The sequence below is a fragment of the Lissotriton helveticus genome, chromosome 10 (genome assembly GCF_964261635.1).
Source record: "Lissotriton helveticus chromosome 10, aLisHel1.1, whole genome shotgun sequence".
Lineage (NCBI taxonomy): Eukaryota > Metazoa > Chordata > Amphibia > Caudata > Salamandridae > Lissotriton > Lissotriton helveticus.
In genome coordinates, this window is record NC_136071.1 from 614,028,748 (window position 1) to 614,043,374 (window position 14,627).

Here is a 14,627-nt window from a genome sequence, read left to right on the forward strand (position 1 = left end):
ACACAATTCGACAAGGAATTAAACAATTTTAAAATGGTCCACTTTGTATAAAAAGTATCTCGTAATAATAGATCCTCCACACAGTAGGTATTTAATTAGATTAGAAGTCAGTCTTGTGTGGGTTGTGTGATTAGGCAATCAACCCACCAAATTCCTTATCAAAGCTTTTGCTCTTTGGGTTATAATTTTTTCTTCCAAGAGGTACTTTTGCCACTCAAGGTGTTCAGGGCTACGAAAACAGCTTAAATTTATGTCTGTTGGTATGCTCATGATGCTGTTCTTAGAGGTTTGAAGTAACGTTACTGAACTAACTAAAGTGGTACCAAAGACCATCATGTGAAGCTAGTTCGTAACCGGCGAAGATACGTTTTTCAGTCTCTGTTCGGTGAGATCAAAGAATTTTATAAGGGGACAATTCAACTGTACTAAGGTTGGGATCCCCGCCCATCTGAACCCAGAGTTGCCATCGAGCAACCCAACCAGGAATGAGACACGATCGGTCCGGTCTCCTATGAAGAGGCTTTCTTGCCCTGGCTTGGAAAACATTCGAGCATTACGCTCAGATAATTGAGTACCCCTCCAAATGTCCCTTGAAACTGGGCACCGCCCCCCGGAAATAGACAATTCTTGAACCCAAATCTGGCCATAAATTGCCTAAAGATTTTCAAGACAAGCATATTAATTCTCTGTCCTGAAGATGATGCCAATCATTTCAAAATAGGCATCGAAACGTCGACATATTAGCGTCATATGTATAATGAAAAGTTTAAATTGTATACAATGATGCTTTCAAATGTATCTTCGTCTGTTCTCTGAACTACTAGTATACAGACCGCCTTGTTCGCTCTAATCCTATCCCCTTGTTTTGTCTTGTCCCCTGTGGGTTGCTGGCTGCACCCACTGTGTAAAAAAATCCTCTTTATCCTTGTAAATTACTTTCATTAAAAATCCTGTCCGGCTGGACATAGGTCATACATACTACTGAGCGTATGTCTATCATTTTTGCTAAAATCCCTGAACTACTAGGGACCCCTGTTTTTTGAAATACGTTACTGCCCAAGGTCCCTAGTGCTATACCTTTGGGTTCCCTTGTCCTATATAAAAAATACTAAGGTTGGGTTAAAGCACAGGATTACCGCCTGCCTGCAGGACCTGATGCCATGCTGGTTAAAGGATGGTTTTAATAAAGTATTCCTTATGTCCTTTAGTTTGTCACAAATACAAATGATATGGATAAGGTTCTCTACTCCGCAAGCACATAGCCTGCATGGATGGTCTTCTCCTCTTCTTTCCCAAGGTGGTAAAAATTGGTTAATTGAACCAACTCCCAAGCTAAATTAAAAAAAAAAAACTTTAGTCGTTATCTTTGTTCCTGCATTAAAGTAAGGTTGGGGTTTGCAGACTTCATAATTGTTGAGCACAACCTAGCCGAGAGCTGGCTTTGACAGTGCTTTCTTGTCCTCTATAGCTGATATAAGTCGTGTTGACTTTGTAACTATTTTTTTGAATACACAGTGAGCCGTTGAGATGTTCCAAAGGTCTGTCAAACCTAGAGCCTTGATGGAATACAAGAGATACTTGTTAGCTGGCGATTTCCCTGTACGGGTCAGTTATACCCCGAGGTGGTTGTTTAGGGATTCATCTTCAGCAGTTCTAATGTTATGCCAGTATTTTACATAGGCTCCCATTCTTTCTGTCGCCTGATTTTGAAGTCCAAATTCCAGCTGTATTTGGGCCAGAGAAGCGTATTTGAGGAGCTGGAATATCGCTCAGTAGGAGGTTGCTATTATGCTGCCTAGAGTTGCTGCGTCTTTTCCTCTCATTAGCTCATTCCCATAGGTAATCGTGGGCTGTAATTTGGCTCTTAGGAATTTAAAAAAAGGATCTAATGATAGATCCGGCAGCATCTTCTTCAGAGGTTTAAGTGCCAGGTAGGTCATAGCACCCTTCCTTCGCAAGGATTCCATCTGTGGCTTGAAGGAATTGTTTTGATCTGAAAGTATCCCCAGATATTTGTAACTTGTTACTTAATTTAGACGGTTCCCGTCCAGATACCAGCTAGGACTTGTCTTCTTATGATAATTTACTGTCATGATTTTAGTTTTTTTAAGGTTCATTTTTAGAGCGTTCTGTTGAGGAAATTTGTGAGTCGCCTCCAGAAGATGTTGAAGACCGATAGGGGTCCGAGTGATCAAGACTAAATCGTCAGTGTATAGCAAATTTGTCATGCCTCCTAACTTCCCCCGGTAAATCCGCCATAAAAAGGTTAAATAGTAGTGGGGCTAGGACGCATCCTTGTTTTAGTCCCTTAGTAGTGGGAATTCTGTTTGAGGTGTGCGTCCCACTACCTAGCTTTATTCTGATCCACGTGTTGGTATGCAAGTGCCTAAGTTGATCTAAAAGAGAAGTTGGTATTCCCTAGCTGGCCAGCTTTTGGCAGAGCTTAGCATGGTCTACGTGGTTGAAAGCTGCTGTGTAGTCTATAAAGCAGCGGTACAAGGCGTATTTGCCCTCTTTCGCAGCATCCATAAGCATGGTTAAGGCCATGATGTTAGTTGTTGTGCCTTGTCCTTGGCGGAAACCTGTTTGTGTTGTGGGTATAATGTGGTTCACGGAGGCCCAGCTAGCTAGTTCATTTAGAATGATACCTGCGTAATATTTAGCCTCAGTATCTATGAGGGCTATCAGCCGGTGGTTGTTTGGGACGGAACCCTCGCCTTGTGTATGTATAGGGCTAACAATTGAGCCTCTCCATGATCCTGGAAGTGTGGTGGTTCTTAGAGCATAACTTAAAACTGGTACCAGTGCGTTGCTCCAGAATTCCGGGTCTTGTTTGAACAGTATTGGTGGAATGCAGTTGGGGCCGGGAGCTCCCGCCCGTCGGCCTCTAGCTATTGTTTCTTTTTTTTATTTTTTTTATTTTTTTTATAAATGTATTTTTTTTTTCAACAGTGATACAGTGTCCAAACAGTAGAAGATTACTTGATTACAACTACCCCCCTCCCACCCCCCACCCATCGAGACCAGTAAAACCGTTAATATATTGAGATTGAAGAAGGCGCAGAACATAAAAGTAAAAAAAAATAGAGAGAAAACACATATACGAAGAAGGATAGGATGAGAGAAGATTAGGCAGGTATCGAAAGAAATTAAAAAGAAGAATTCTTTATGACATCGCTAGCTATCTCCCCGGGTCATCTTGTCCTTGTTGTTCAATCCAGGTAGAGAATTTCCCCCAAACCTCAGTGCCTATCTTCCTCTTTCTTCGTCCTTTCTTGGTGTATATTGCTTTTTCGAAGTGGAATGTGGCAACCAATCTGGCCAGCCATTGTGCGAAAGAAGGGGATTCGGTGTCTAGCCAGCCGGAGGAAACACAAATCCTCCATATTACCATTGCTATAAAAATCAGCCCTTCCTCCTTAATCCTGAGTGAATCAGTTTGGGTCCCCAGAAGAATGGTTGTGGGGTTTAACACAATTGGTTGATTAATTATTCCACTAAGTAGGTTTTGTATTTTAAGCAAGGTTGGGGCTAGTTTTGGACAGGTTGCGAATATATGTATTGAGTCTGCCCCTACTTCGGGGCATCGCGGGCATAGAGTTCCTTTCCCGGATCCCCATTTAATAATTTTACTTGGTGTCATATAAAGAAAGAAAATTGTTTTAAAGTGTTGTGTTTGTAATTTAGCGGAAATTAATATCTGTTGTGATAGACGCAGAGAATTATAAAAAAAACTTCGAGGCGACTCAAGTTTGACATGCCATTTTGTTGCGATAGATTCTAGGTCGTCTGAGGTTTGCCCATTGAGCATTTGGTAGATACTTCCAATACGGAGGGTGGTAATATTGCGTAGAGCATGTAATAGTTCAATTTCGGCAAACCCTGTGGTCCCCCCCACCTTCCTGGATAGGTAGTCTTGGATGGACAGGTATTTAAATAGGTCTTGACTTTTTAGTTTAAATTTAGATTGTAGATCTGTGAAGGATTCAACCCCCCTGGTTGTAATCAGATCCCCAAGTTTTACTATTCCGGCCCTGTGCCATTCGCAGAAGTAGGAAGGACTGAAAATAGCTGGTAAGTTGTTGTTATTAACTATGGGAGAATAGAAGTTAAATCTGCCAATTCCAAATATTCTCCGAATATGGCGGAATACTTTAAATGAGTTCATTAATGTCTTGAATTTTACCCGGTTGTAGTACCCATATGTTGTTTCACGAAGTAGGCAGCCCTATTTTATCCCCTAGTAAAAGCTGGAAGGGTGAGGGTAGGGATGACCTGATTGTTGAGTCGTAGGTGGATTCCCTTACTAGTACTGAGCTATATTGTAATACTCCCGCCCAGTAGTATAAAGTTATATTAGGAAAAGACCAGCCCCCTCTTTCTTTTGAAAGCGTAAGTTGTTTCAGTGCTCGTCTTGGCTGGGCATAGGCCCAGATGAACTGAGTATAGATCTGCTGGAATTGGAGAAGGTTTTTCTTGCTAAATTCAAGGGGTATACTACGAAAGAGATATAGTAACTTTGGGAAGTATGTCATTTTAATGACATTGCATCTGCCCACTAATGTTAAATGCAGGTTATCAATTTGTTTTAGAGCCTTCTTGGTCTGCACGGCGAGGGGAGCCAGGTTATCTGTGACTATGTCCTCCAGTTTGGGCGAAATAGACACCCCCAGGTATTTAGCCTTGGGTACCACCCTATCGTCGGACCAAGTGATTTTGTTATTTACTAAAATCTGTGTCTTGTTTTTATTGAGGGCATAGCCAGATAGCCTCCCAAATTTCTGGGCCTCACCTTCCAGTGCAAGTATGGTATTGGCAGGGTCTGGAGAGGTGATGGCCAGGTCGTCGGCATAGGCCAAGATTTTGCAGCTATTGTGAAAGTAGATTACTGGGGTGATGTTATCATTTTTCTCTATCTGTTTGATGAAGGGATCCAGATAGAGGGCAAACAGTAGAGGTGAGCAGGGACAACCCTGCCTGGTGCCCCGAGAGATGTTAAAGGGATCGGTGAGATGTCCATTTATGGTGACACTGGCTGTTGGATTAGAATAAAGTGCCTGTGTTGCCAATATAAGTTTGTCCCCGAACCCCATTCTGCACATTACCCCCCACAGGAATTGCCAGGAGACCCGGTCGAAGGCTTTTTCAGCATCGAGTAACGTAAGCGACATCGGGTCTCCAGCAACTTGTGCAGCATCGAACAGGGTAATAACTCTCCTGATATGTTCCGTAGTCCCTTTTTTGGGTATGAAACCATGCTGCCATTCCGAGACAAGAGATTCCACTACTCGGGAGATTCTGGAAGCTAACACCTTGGAGAATATTTTAGAGTCACAGTTAATGAGGGTTATGGGTCTGTAGGAGCTCATATCCAATGGGGACTTCTCTTTTTTTAGGAAGATCGAAATTCTAGCTCTAGACCAGGAGGCCGGAGGGGGAGTCCCGTTGAATATAGATGTTATTACCTCAGTGAGTATGGTTTTAATTTGGGGAGTAAAGACTTTAAAAAATTCAACGGGGATTCCATCAGGGCCTGACGCTTTCCCGTTCGGAAGGCTAGTGAGAGCATCCAGAATTTCTTCCCACGTGGGAGTGAGATCTAGAAGCTTACTATTTTCTGGGCTGAGTTGTCTTAGTTCGATCTCGCTAAGATAGTTAGAGATTTCCCTATCTAGAGCTTCCCTATTAGAAGAATTTTCTTCCATGTATAATTTGGCATAATACTCCTGGAGTTCCTTCCGTATAAGACTAGGGTCTGTGATCTCTGAGCCAGAGGGGATTCTAATTGAGCGGATTTCGCTGTTAGTAACCTGTTGTCGTGTCCTAACAGCTAGGTGATGGCCGATGTTATCACTACACTCGTAGTTTTTTTCCCTTGCTGCTGCCCACTTAGCTGCGATTTTTCCCAAAAAGATAGCTCCTATTTCAGCTCTGACCACGACTGCTTCTTGTTGGATAGCCTGGCAGTCTAGTCCTGCCTGGATAGATTGGGTTAACTTAAGTTCTATATTCCTTAGTTTTTCTTGTAGATCCCTGATTAGAGTTTTTCCCTTTTAGTTTTCTGAATGGAAAACCTAAGGGTATCGCCTCTAATCCCTGCCTTCAATGTGTCCCAGACTATCGTTTGAGAAGCAGATCCAATATTTTTCTCTAGGAATTCTTGAATCCATCCCAGCATATGAGTTACGTAGCTGCTATCATACAGTAGGGCTTTTTCAAAACTCCACTTAGTGGCCTCTTTAGGTTGTCCAAGCCCCTTGAAGGTGATGATGAGAGGGTTATGGTCAGATAAAAAGCGAGGTGCGATATCAATTGTGTAGTTGTTGGTAAGTGAGGCAGAGATAAAAAAGTAGTCTAATCTAACTAGGATTTGATGCGGGGCAGAGTAAAAAGTGTAGCCGGGTTGTGATGGATTTTTAGTCCCCCAGCTGTCTATTAATCCATGAGTCTGAATAAGGTTTGCTAGGGCCTGAAAAACTAGGGGCTTCCTACCTTTATATCTCCATGTTGTATTGTTAGCCCAATCACAAGGTAGATGTATATTAAAATCCCCGCAGAGCACTATAGGAGTGGGCCAATGCACTAGTTCGCCGGAGACCTGATTAATAGTCCCGGGGTCGTCGGCGTTGCTCCCATATATTGAACAAAGGGTAATAGAAGAGTTATTGGGGAGTTGAATCTGAGTAATGACCCACCTCCCCAGTGGGTCGGATTTAGTCCGTGGGTTGCCAGTGACAAATCTTCTGTCTGCTAGAACACCCACTCCCTTTGTTTTGGCCCCCTGCGTGGTGGCACCCACTACTTTAAACCCGAGGGTATTCAGTAGATGTTTTTGTGACTGTTCTACATGGGTTTCTTGCAAGCATATAAAGTTCCCCCCAAGTGTTCGTAGACCCAGAGACACTTTCTGCCTTTTAGAGGCATCATTTAGTCCGCAGATATTAGCTGAAACAATTCGTAGTGAATCTAGCTTAGCCATCTAAGTGATGTAGAGGTAAGAGGTAAGAGCCTATTGAAAACCAGTAAAATTGTTTTTAGGAATATAGTCAGTTTTTCAAAAGAGTATCGTGAGTGTTTTGCGCCCATGTGTATTATCTGTGTGCCTTCCCGCCCCTCCCGCCCCTCCCGCCCCCCTCCCCAACCTCCCCCCTCCACCCTCCCCACCCACCCCCTTATGTGAGCAATCAGGCCAAGCCTGAATGATGGAAGTCATACATGAGCCTCGGCTGCTGGTCACGCCGGCCAGAAGCAAAAATGACCTTAATCTTGTGATCCGCTGTTAAGCCTACCCAGTGCTGTGCAAAGATTAAGTGCCGAATATTTTTAGTTATAGATGTATGAGTGCGTGATTTTTCCCATTCTTGCCCTCACTGCCCCCCTTTCTGTCAGGACTCACCCCTGCTGAAGCACACCCCAAACATGTAAAAGAGACTGTAAGCATAATAGAGATTGATTTCTTGACGGTAAGGTTACTCCCCGCTGGTTAGAGGAGTTAGTTACCGGTAAGTTACAGTAGCTTCAGAAAAAGAGAGAGGAGAACAGCGGCACCCCTTTTGTTTCCCTGTCTCTTTTCCCCAGTCTTAAGCTTTATGTCCCTTTTTAAGCTTCACTTCTTCCAGGTACTCTTTAGCCTTGATCTCGGACAAGAAAACCTTGGTAATGCCAGGCAGAATAACCTTCAGCCTTGCCGGGTTCATGAGGTATACCTCAGCACCTAGCTGCTGGAAGGGAGAAATCAGTTGTCGTAGGTGCCACCTTCTCTCCACGGTCTGATGGCAAAAGTCTGGTTTGGCGAAGAAGGTAATTCCGTAGGCCCCTTTTTTAGAGTTGGGGCGAGCTTGGTCATACACCAACTGTCTTAGAAGGAAATTTCCAAAGTACACAAGGAATACCCGAGGCTGCCCTTCAGTAGGCTTTCCATTGCTATATTGCCGTTTCAAGAAAAAGGGGAAGCGGTGTGCTCGCTGCACTTCACGGTTCCAGTCCCAGCCTGGATGTTCCGGAAAAGAGTCTTGTAGTAACTTGACTATAAACTGTCTCGGATCTTCCCCCTCCTTCCCTTCCGGAATACCAAGCAGGCGGAGGTTGTTCCTGCGTTGTCGATTTTCTTGTTCTTCCATTTTGACCATCAGGTCTGTAAGACAAGCAGAGTTGGACTCAGTCAGTTGTTTAGTGGCTACTGCTTCGGTTTCCAAATGCTCCGTCCTAGCCTCAACCATTCCAACCCGGTCGCTGATGTCTGTGCAGGTTTTGTTCAGTCTTCTAAGCCCGCCCTGTAGTTTTTTTGCTGCGCTCTTAGCGGTCCGGTTATCTGCTCTAACCTCCTCTTGGAAGTCTTTAATGGAGGCGAGTATAGCTGCCAATGAGGGCTCTATTGTCTCGGTTGTATTGCTTTGTGATTTTTTCGGGCTTTGCCATTGTGGTTGGGTTGCTTCATCTTCCTCCAGATGGTAAGACATCTGAGAGTCTGAATAGTCCCATTTGAGTTGGCTTCGCCGTTTGGTCTTGTTTCTTGATTTTTTAGGGCGCACAACTGTCTCAGGGTTAATGCGGGAGGCCTCGCTGCTCTCCTCGCTGGCGCTGTTAGTGTTGTCCTCTTCTTCTGTCCCCCCATCCGCTGAGGAGCTCGGGGTGCTGTCAGATACAGAGTAGAAATCTTCTTGACCAATTTCTGGGGTCCAGGGAATTGGGATTCCAGATGGGATTTCCAGGTTTTGAATAGCGACTTCTGTCCCAGTTGGTTGTGATTGCGCCCTGGCATAAAGACTCTCTAAGGGTGTATGGGCCCCGACGCTGGTGGTTCTTTCCGCTGATTCCGGACGTCCTGGTGCAGAAAATGGGGTGGTTGGCAGGGTATCCGGGAGTATAGAAACATCTAAAACATCCGGGGGCCCCTTAGTTGCGATGGTATGGTCATGACTTTCAGTAGGGGTGTGTGCGGAGAGAGTGGGTGCTGGCTGACAGGTTAAGAGACTGGAGGGGATGGTAGAGATATCAGTATTGTTTGTAGTAGTTTGAGCCCCTTCAGTGATGGCATTATCCTGCTGTGGGGGAGCATCAGGTGGTATGGAGCAGGATGGCTTCTCTGTGCTATTCTTAACATGGGTAGCCTGATTTTTAGCTACCAGAAAAATCTTGGCAGGGAGGGGCTGTAAGGAGTCTTTACAGTCTTTACTAGGGGGCCCTACCCCTGTCTTCCCAAAGTTTGGTTTTTTCGTCCCACTGACCCCACTCACCTGTTCAGCTTTGGTCTTCCCGGATCCGTCCGCTGTCGAGGGGTCTCTGCCTGAAATGGGTGTCTTCTGTCTGAGCCCTTTCTTGGCCCCACGTGCGTTCATCTTTGCATTCAATAAAACGCCGAACTTGGCTTTCTCTGGGGTCAGGGGGCAGCTTGGAAGCCGGTGCACGAAGGTAAATGCTGCAGCAGCCAGAAGCAAAAAACTCAGCTCCCAACAGCGCCTGTCATTACTTTCGGCAGGTGTCTCCCTTTCCTGCGCGCCAGCCGTGTGAAAGGAGAGAAATTCTGCTTCTGGGGCACGTTGGGTAAATAAATCTAATGCAGATGTCAGCCGTCTCAGCCCTCTCCAGACACGTCCAGGAATCGCGCCGTGGTGTCCCTTCTTCCTCATGATAGCGTTCTCAGAGTTTTTGCGGCTACTGGCTGCCGATGCCTGTGCACTCGAAGGTCAGGCATTACCGATGTACACACAGGGCGGCTAGCCGATCATCACGGCATCCAGTGACCGGCGTGAGCAACCGAGCAGTGCGCGACTCACGCTGACTCCATCTTGCCCGATTGTTTCTTTATGGCCAGTGCCGCAGGGCCATTTTGCTCTTCTGCTACAATGGATAGGCAGTTTTGGATTGATGATAAGTCTGTCTCCCATTGCATCAGCCATGTGTTACTGGTGTTCTCTTCGCTGGGACAATGTTGCCTAGTGCCTGCCACCTTGTGCATGGAAATGTAGGGGGGTTACATGGGCAACCCCAGTGCACAACTGGCCCTCCCAACACTGGGCAACAGGCCCCCAGAATCCAGCCTCCAGCAGCCTTTCCATGGCGGTTCCACCACCATGGAAAGGCTGGCTAACGACAGCATTGTGATCAGGCGGGCGGTGCCTTCGAGGCAGGAGCGGTTGGTGGAATTTTAAACTGGTGAGGCGTAAGCAGAACGAATCAATGTATGCAAGCGAGCACAGCGAGTGAGGCCGACGGCAATAAGGGGGGTTTGGGTCTCACGCTTTTATATCACACCTTTCATTAGGAGGTATATTTACTCAGTAAGTGCTTCAATATGTAAATGGTATCCAAGTGATGTTAAAGTAATTTCATGCTATTCAAAATTTGCAAATGACTGATTATACACATGAATCTGACTTTCCATGAGCAAAAAGATCAATACAGAGCCCACAAATATAGCAACATAGAACGTCCTGTATACACACTGGAGCTATTGAAAATTAGTCTGTGGAGTCACATTTGCATTTCAACAAAACTAAATCATAATTCTGGCAAGGTCATTTCGAGAGAATGGCAATGAAATAAGCACCCTTAGCATAATCTATAGCCAGTCGGCAATTGTTTTAATCACTGCAGCCATTCGTTTCTTTTACATTTTTGGCAGATTTGTAGATAAAGACAAACTATTATAGGAAATTCAATAAGTGCAGTCAAGTAAATGCGGTCAAACAGTTAAATAGAATATACTGCTGATCTTGGTTATGTTTTGTCCAGTAAAACCCCATTTCTGAATTTGTCAAACACAGGTTGCTATATCTCATGGCTCAATTAAAGGTTTCTCAAGTCACACCCACTTTAGGACTTGACACCTTTTTCATGTCACTTTAAGCACTGAGAATCATTTTCTCAATGTGTATTGTTTTAGAGGGCATTCAACTTTTGAAATGGCTTTGGTATAATAATAGCAAGATAGTAGTACTGCCTGCCAAACTTTGGTGCAGACTAAATCTGTGTTTATTAAATGTTCACCTGCAGAGTAAAATCTGCGGCCAGAATTCACTCTGCAAGCATAGTCCAGGATAAGACATGTTTTAATAAACCTTCTTTTAACATTACTCATGATTCAGGACAATTAATAGCAAAACATGTCTTTGTCAGCTACTGCTAATTATTCATGAGCCTTTTTATATGAGCTGGAAAAGTAATTTATTAGCAGCCGTGACGAAATTATTTGTTATCGTCTCCCACCAACAATTGCTATTTACAGCGCTACAGAGCGTGTACATAAATAAACGCACATTTAAAAAAAGATAAGGAACTGTGACTTGACCCGAATAATTCGAGACTCAGTGAGATTTTGCACTCTGCAAATTCGAGGCACCTAAGGAAAATGTTATATTCCTTGGGCATAGTAGTGTTAAGACTCCGAGGATCTTGGAGGATTCTGGATATAATTTTTTTTTTTTAAATAAAACCCAGTACAGAATCCTGTAGAGCTTTATAAATCATTCTGGCTAATACGTGTTTGACTGTTCAAAGTACAGGGAGCCTATGCAGATTGCAGACTTTGTGGGCAGGTATATGCTTCAAGTGAGACAGTAGTCTCAGAATTCAAAAAGCTGCCTTCTAGGTGAATTTCTGTCTGAGCCAAAAATACAAGAAGGTCTGTCTAAGGTATCTAAACATGTTTATTAAAAAAACATGGTTTAAGCATGCCAGGTCCCTGAGTCAAAGAGAGGCCTATACCCTCAGTTCAAACTAAAATAATAGAAGGCCGCCTTGAATATAGCAGTAATCTGGGTATTACGGGTACCTCATTTGAGGATGAGAATTCCAGTTACTTACCTTGGTCATGAGTCATTATATAGTGTGCTGCATGGTCCCTTGTTTCTTTTGGAGGATCTGAAATCTTACATGCATTCCAACTCCATGAAGAGGTGTGGGTGACTGTGAAAGTAGGCTGCCAGTGAATGTACCTTGTGCTTTTTAACAGTGATACCTACTGTGTGTACAAATAAAGTAAACTTCTTGTGAAATTATTATGGATGATAACAGGTTATCTTCTAAAACATATTCCTTATATTGTGTGAGTCTAGAAATGTCTAAATTGTTTTAATTTTCCTCCCATATACCTCCCTAGTCCATACTAAGTGGCATTGGTTCCCAGCTGAAAACAAGTATTCTCGACAAGATACATAAATTTGATGAGTTCATTTGGGAATTCCGTAAAATTGTAAGTACCTATCTTTCGCCTAAACATTTATATCATTCCAACAGCATGCTGTCAGTATCTTTCTATTGAAAGTGAGTGATGAATACCGAATTGAAGTTTACCTCTTTTGAGAATTAGTAATGTGGTAGGATGAGGCATAAGTTGAGCTCCCAATCTGTTCCTTCTGAAAAATCTTTTAAATTCCTTCGATTTTGCCAGAATTTTTCTTTTTGGCAGAACATGAATATTTCAATAGAGAAACGAAAATCGAATGTTGATTCTGGTACAACCTAGCAGAATACAATACAGAAGTCAGTGGCAGCTGCTCCCGGCCAGTAGTAGTGGGGTTTAAAAAAGGTCACTTACCTGCCTGCCGCCACCTATCTATCCTCTGTCCGTCCATCCTCTGCTTCTGTGTGAATCGGAAGCACACAAGCTCCCAGACTCCCCTAAGCCAATCACAACGCTGCTGTCACCATGACAGCAGTGTCGTAATTTGTCTGAGCACCGTGGTTTGGCGCTCAACAGGAACTGGTAGGCCGTGCATGTTCTCCACTGTGCAATATAGTCCAGTGGAGAACACGCTTAGTGTGCATGACTGTTTGACCGGCCCAAGATGGCAGGCCAAACCATCATGCGCACTTAGAGCAGCCCAGGCCTTCTCCGCCCGCCGACTGCCTTAGCATGGAAAAATAAAATGATAATAACAGCATGTTATCATTTTATTTTTCATTTTTTGCAGCCAGTAGGGTGACGCTACTCACCCTGATAGAAGTGTAAAACAGAAGGACGAAATATGTGACAACAGTTTGTGATATGAATAGAATATCTGCTTCAGAAATCTATAATAGAGTTAATGAACTTTTCATTTAAATTCATTAGTGCAAGATTTAACCAATTACCTACAAATGCAAGGAAATGTTAAAACACAATTGGTCAATTCATGAAACTTGACTCAGAATCTTAGAGATGTACTCCCTTAGGTTTCTAATTATGATTGACGTGATTTATAGCTATTTAAAGTTATGGCCATTGCAGATGCAGTCCTGGAAATATTTGATTATCATACATTTGTAGAAGTATTACAGCTGGCCAATATTTCTATCTTTTAAATTAGGTGGAAAAATCCACATAAATAAGTCAAGCAAAATGTGTGCATCTTCTCGTACAGACACTATGGGTTTGAATACATTTTTTGCAGTCAACTCTGAAATTATTCTTTTCTCTTAAGGCTAATATCTCTACAGTGAGAAAAACACAAAATTGCCTATCCACCTACATTCATATCCAAAATTGAAAAAGGTCGAAAACACTGTTTGTTCAGATCAACCCGGTATTTTTATTTATACCACTTATTTATATTTATTTTATAATTTTTCAAAAAAGACGTTTACTTCAGCAAAATAAGACACATATATATCCACATATTTACACAAATTTACACAAGTGTACAGTGATATTTACAAACAAATAAATTACATTTACAACCTAGCTTTGAGTGAATAAAGTATCTCATCCTATACACCCAACATACAACACAAATTTGTTTAGACAAGACTATACATCATATAATCATATGCATTGAAAAAATGAGACTTAAATCAGTACAAAAACAAAGGAGTTAAGTCAATCTATGACAACTGTTTGGACCAGCATTTGCTGGTATGGGAAAATGAACCAAAAGTACTCCTTAATACATGCCGACGCGTTTCGAAACCAGGACAAAGTTCCTGGGATCTCTTCAGGGCGCTGTCAGTGTATCTATGGAGGATGCAAAAAAACAATAAAGTTTTATTCGCATTATATCTGACTCAAATCCTTTCATGTGACACTCAGATTCTGTGACTCTATTCAAGACCTACCAAAGTTTTTAAGGGGGTCGGGAGCTGAGAAAATCGTTCAAGTGTTTCCACAACGAAGTTATCGTGGAAAGACCTTCTGAGTCTTCCTTCTCTATTCCATGGATGCCTCCATAAATGGGTGCAAATATCGGGGCCAGCCTGTTAAGGTAAACAAATCGAGGGTGTAACTGAGCTGACTGTGATGCTCAACTAAGTAGAGGTTCATGAATAAAAAAGCCACATACCTTAAATTATTCTCAAAAAAGGCGACGGCTCGCTAGTTGTGCGCTACATTTCCAACTTCATATTTTGCGATTCCCAAATGTTTTCTTCCAACCGCTGAGGCATTGCAACAAGGCAGAGACAAAGGGTTTCTGGGAGCTAAAGAATATGAGTATCTTTCAAAGAAATGCCCCAGAACCCCCGTTGTCTACCTCCTGCCCAAGATCCATAAGAACCTCCATGACCCTCCAGGGCGCCTGATTGTTTCGGGCTGCGATCTTGCTTAGAGCCCATTTCCCAATACGTGGATTTCTTTTTGAAACCTTTCCTGGTCCAGGTTAAGTCTTATCTAAGAGACACAACAGACTTCCTGTTGAAAGTTGAAGACACAC

At 43.1% G+C, this 14,627-nt stretch overlaps 1 protein-coding gene across 1 annotated transcript in view; it reads left to right on the forward strand.

Moving 5' to 3' along the window:
• The window catches only part of LOC144784068 (uncharacterized), a 1,315,621-nt gene that overhangs the window by 1,159,030 nt on the left and 141,964 nt on the right, over nucleotides 1-14,627 (forward strand). Inside the window, exon 64 of the mRNA XM_078662758.1 lies at nucleotides 12,101-12,193. Coding sequence (XP_078518884.1) covers nucleotides 12,101-12,193 — 93 coding nt within the window. The remainder of the gene's footprint in view (nucleotides 1-12,100; nucleotides 12,194-14,627) is intronic.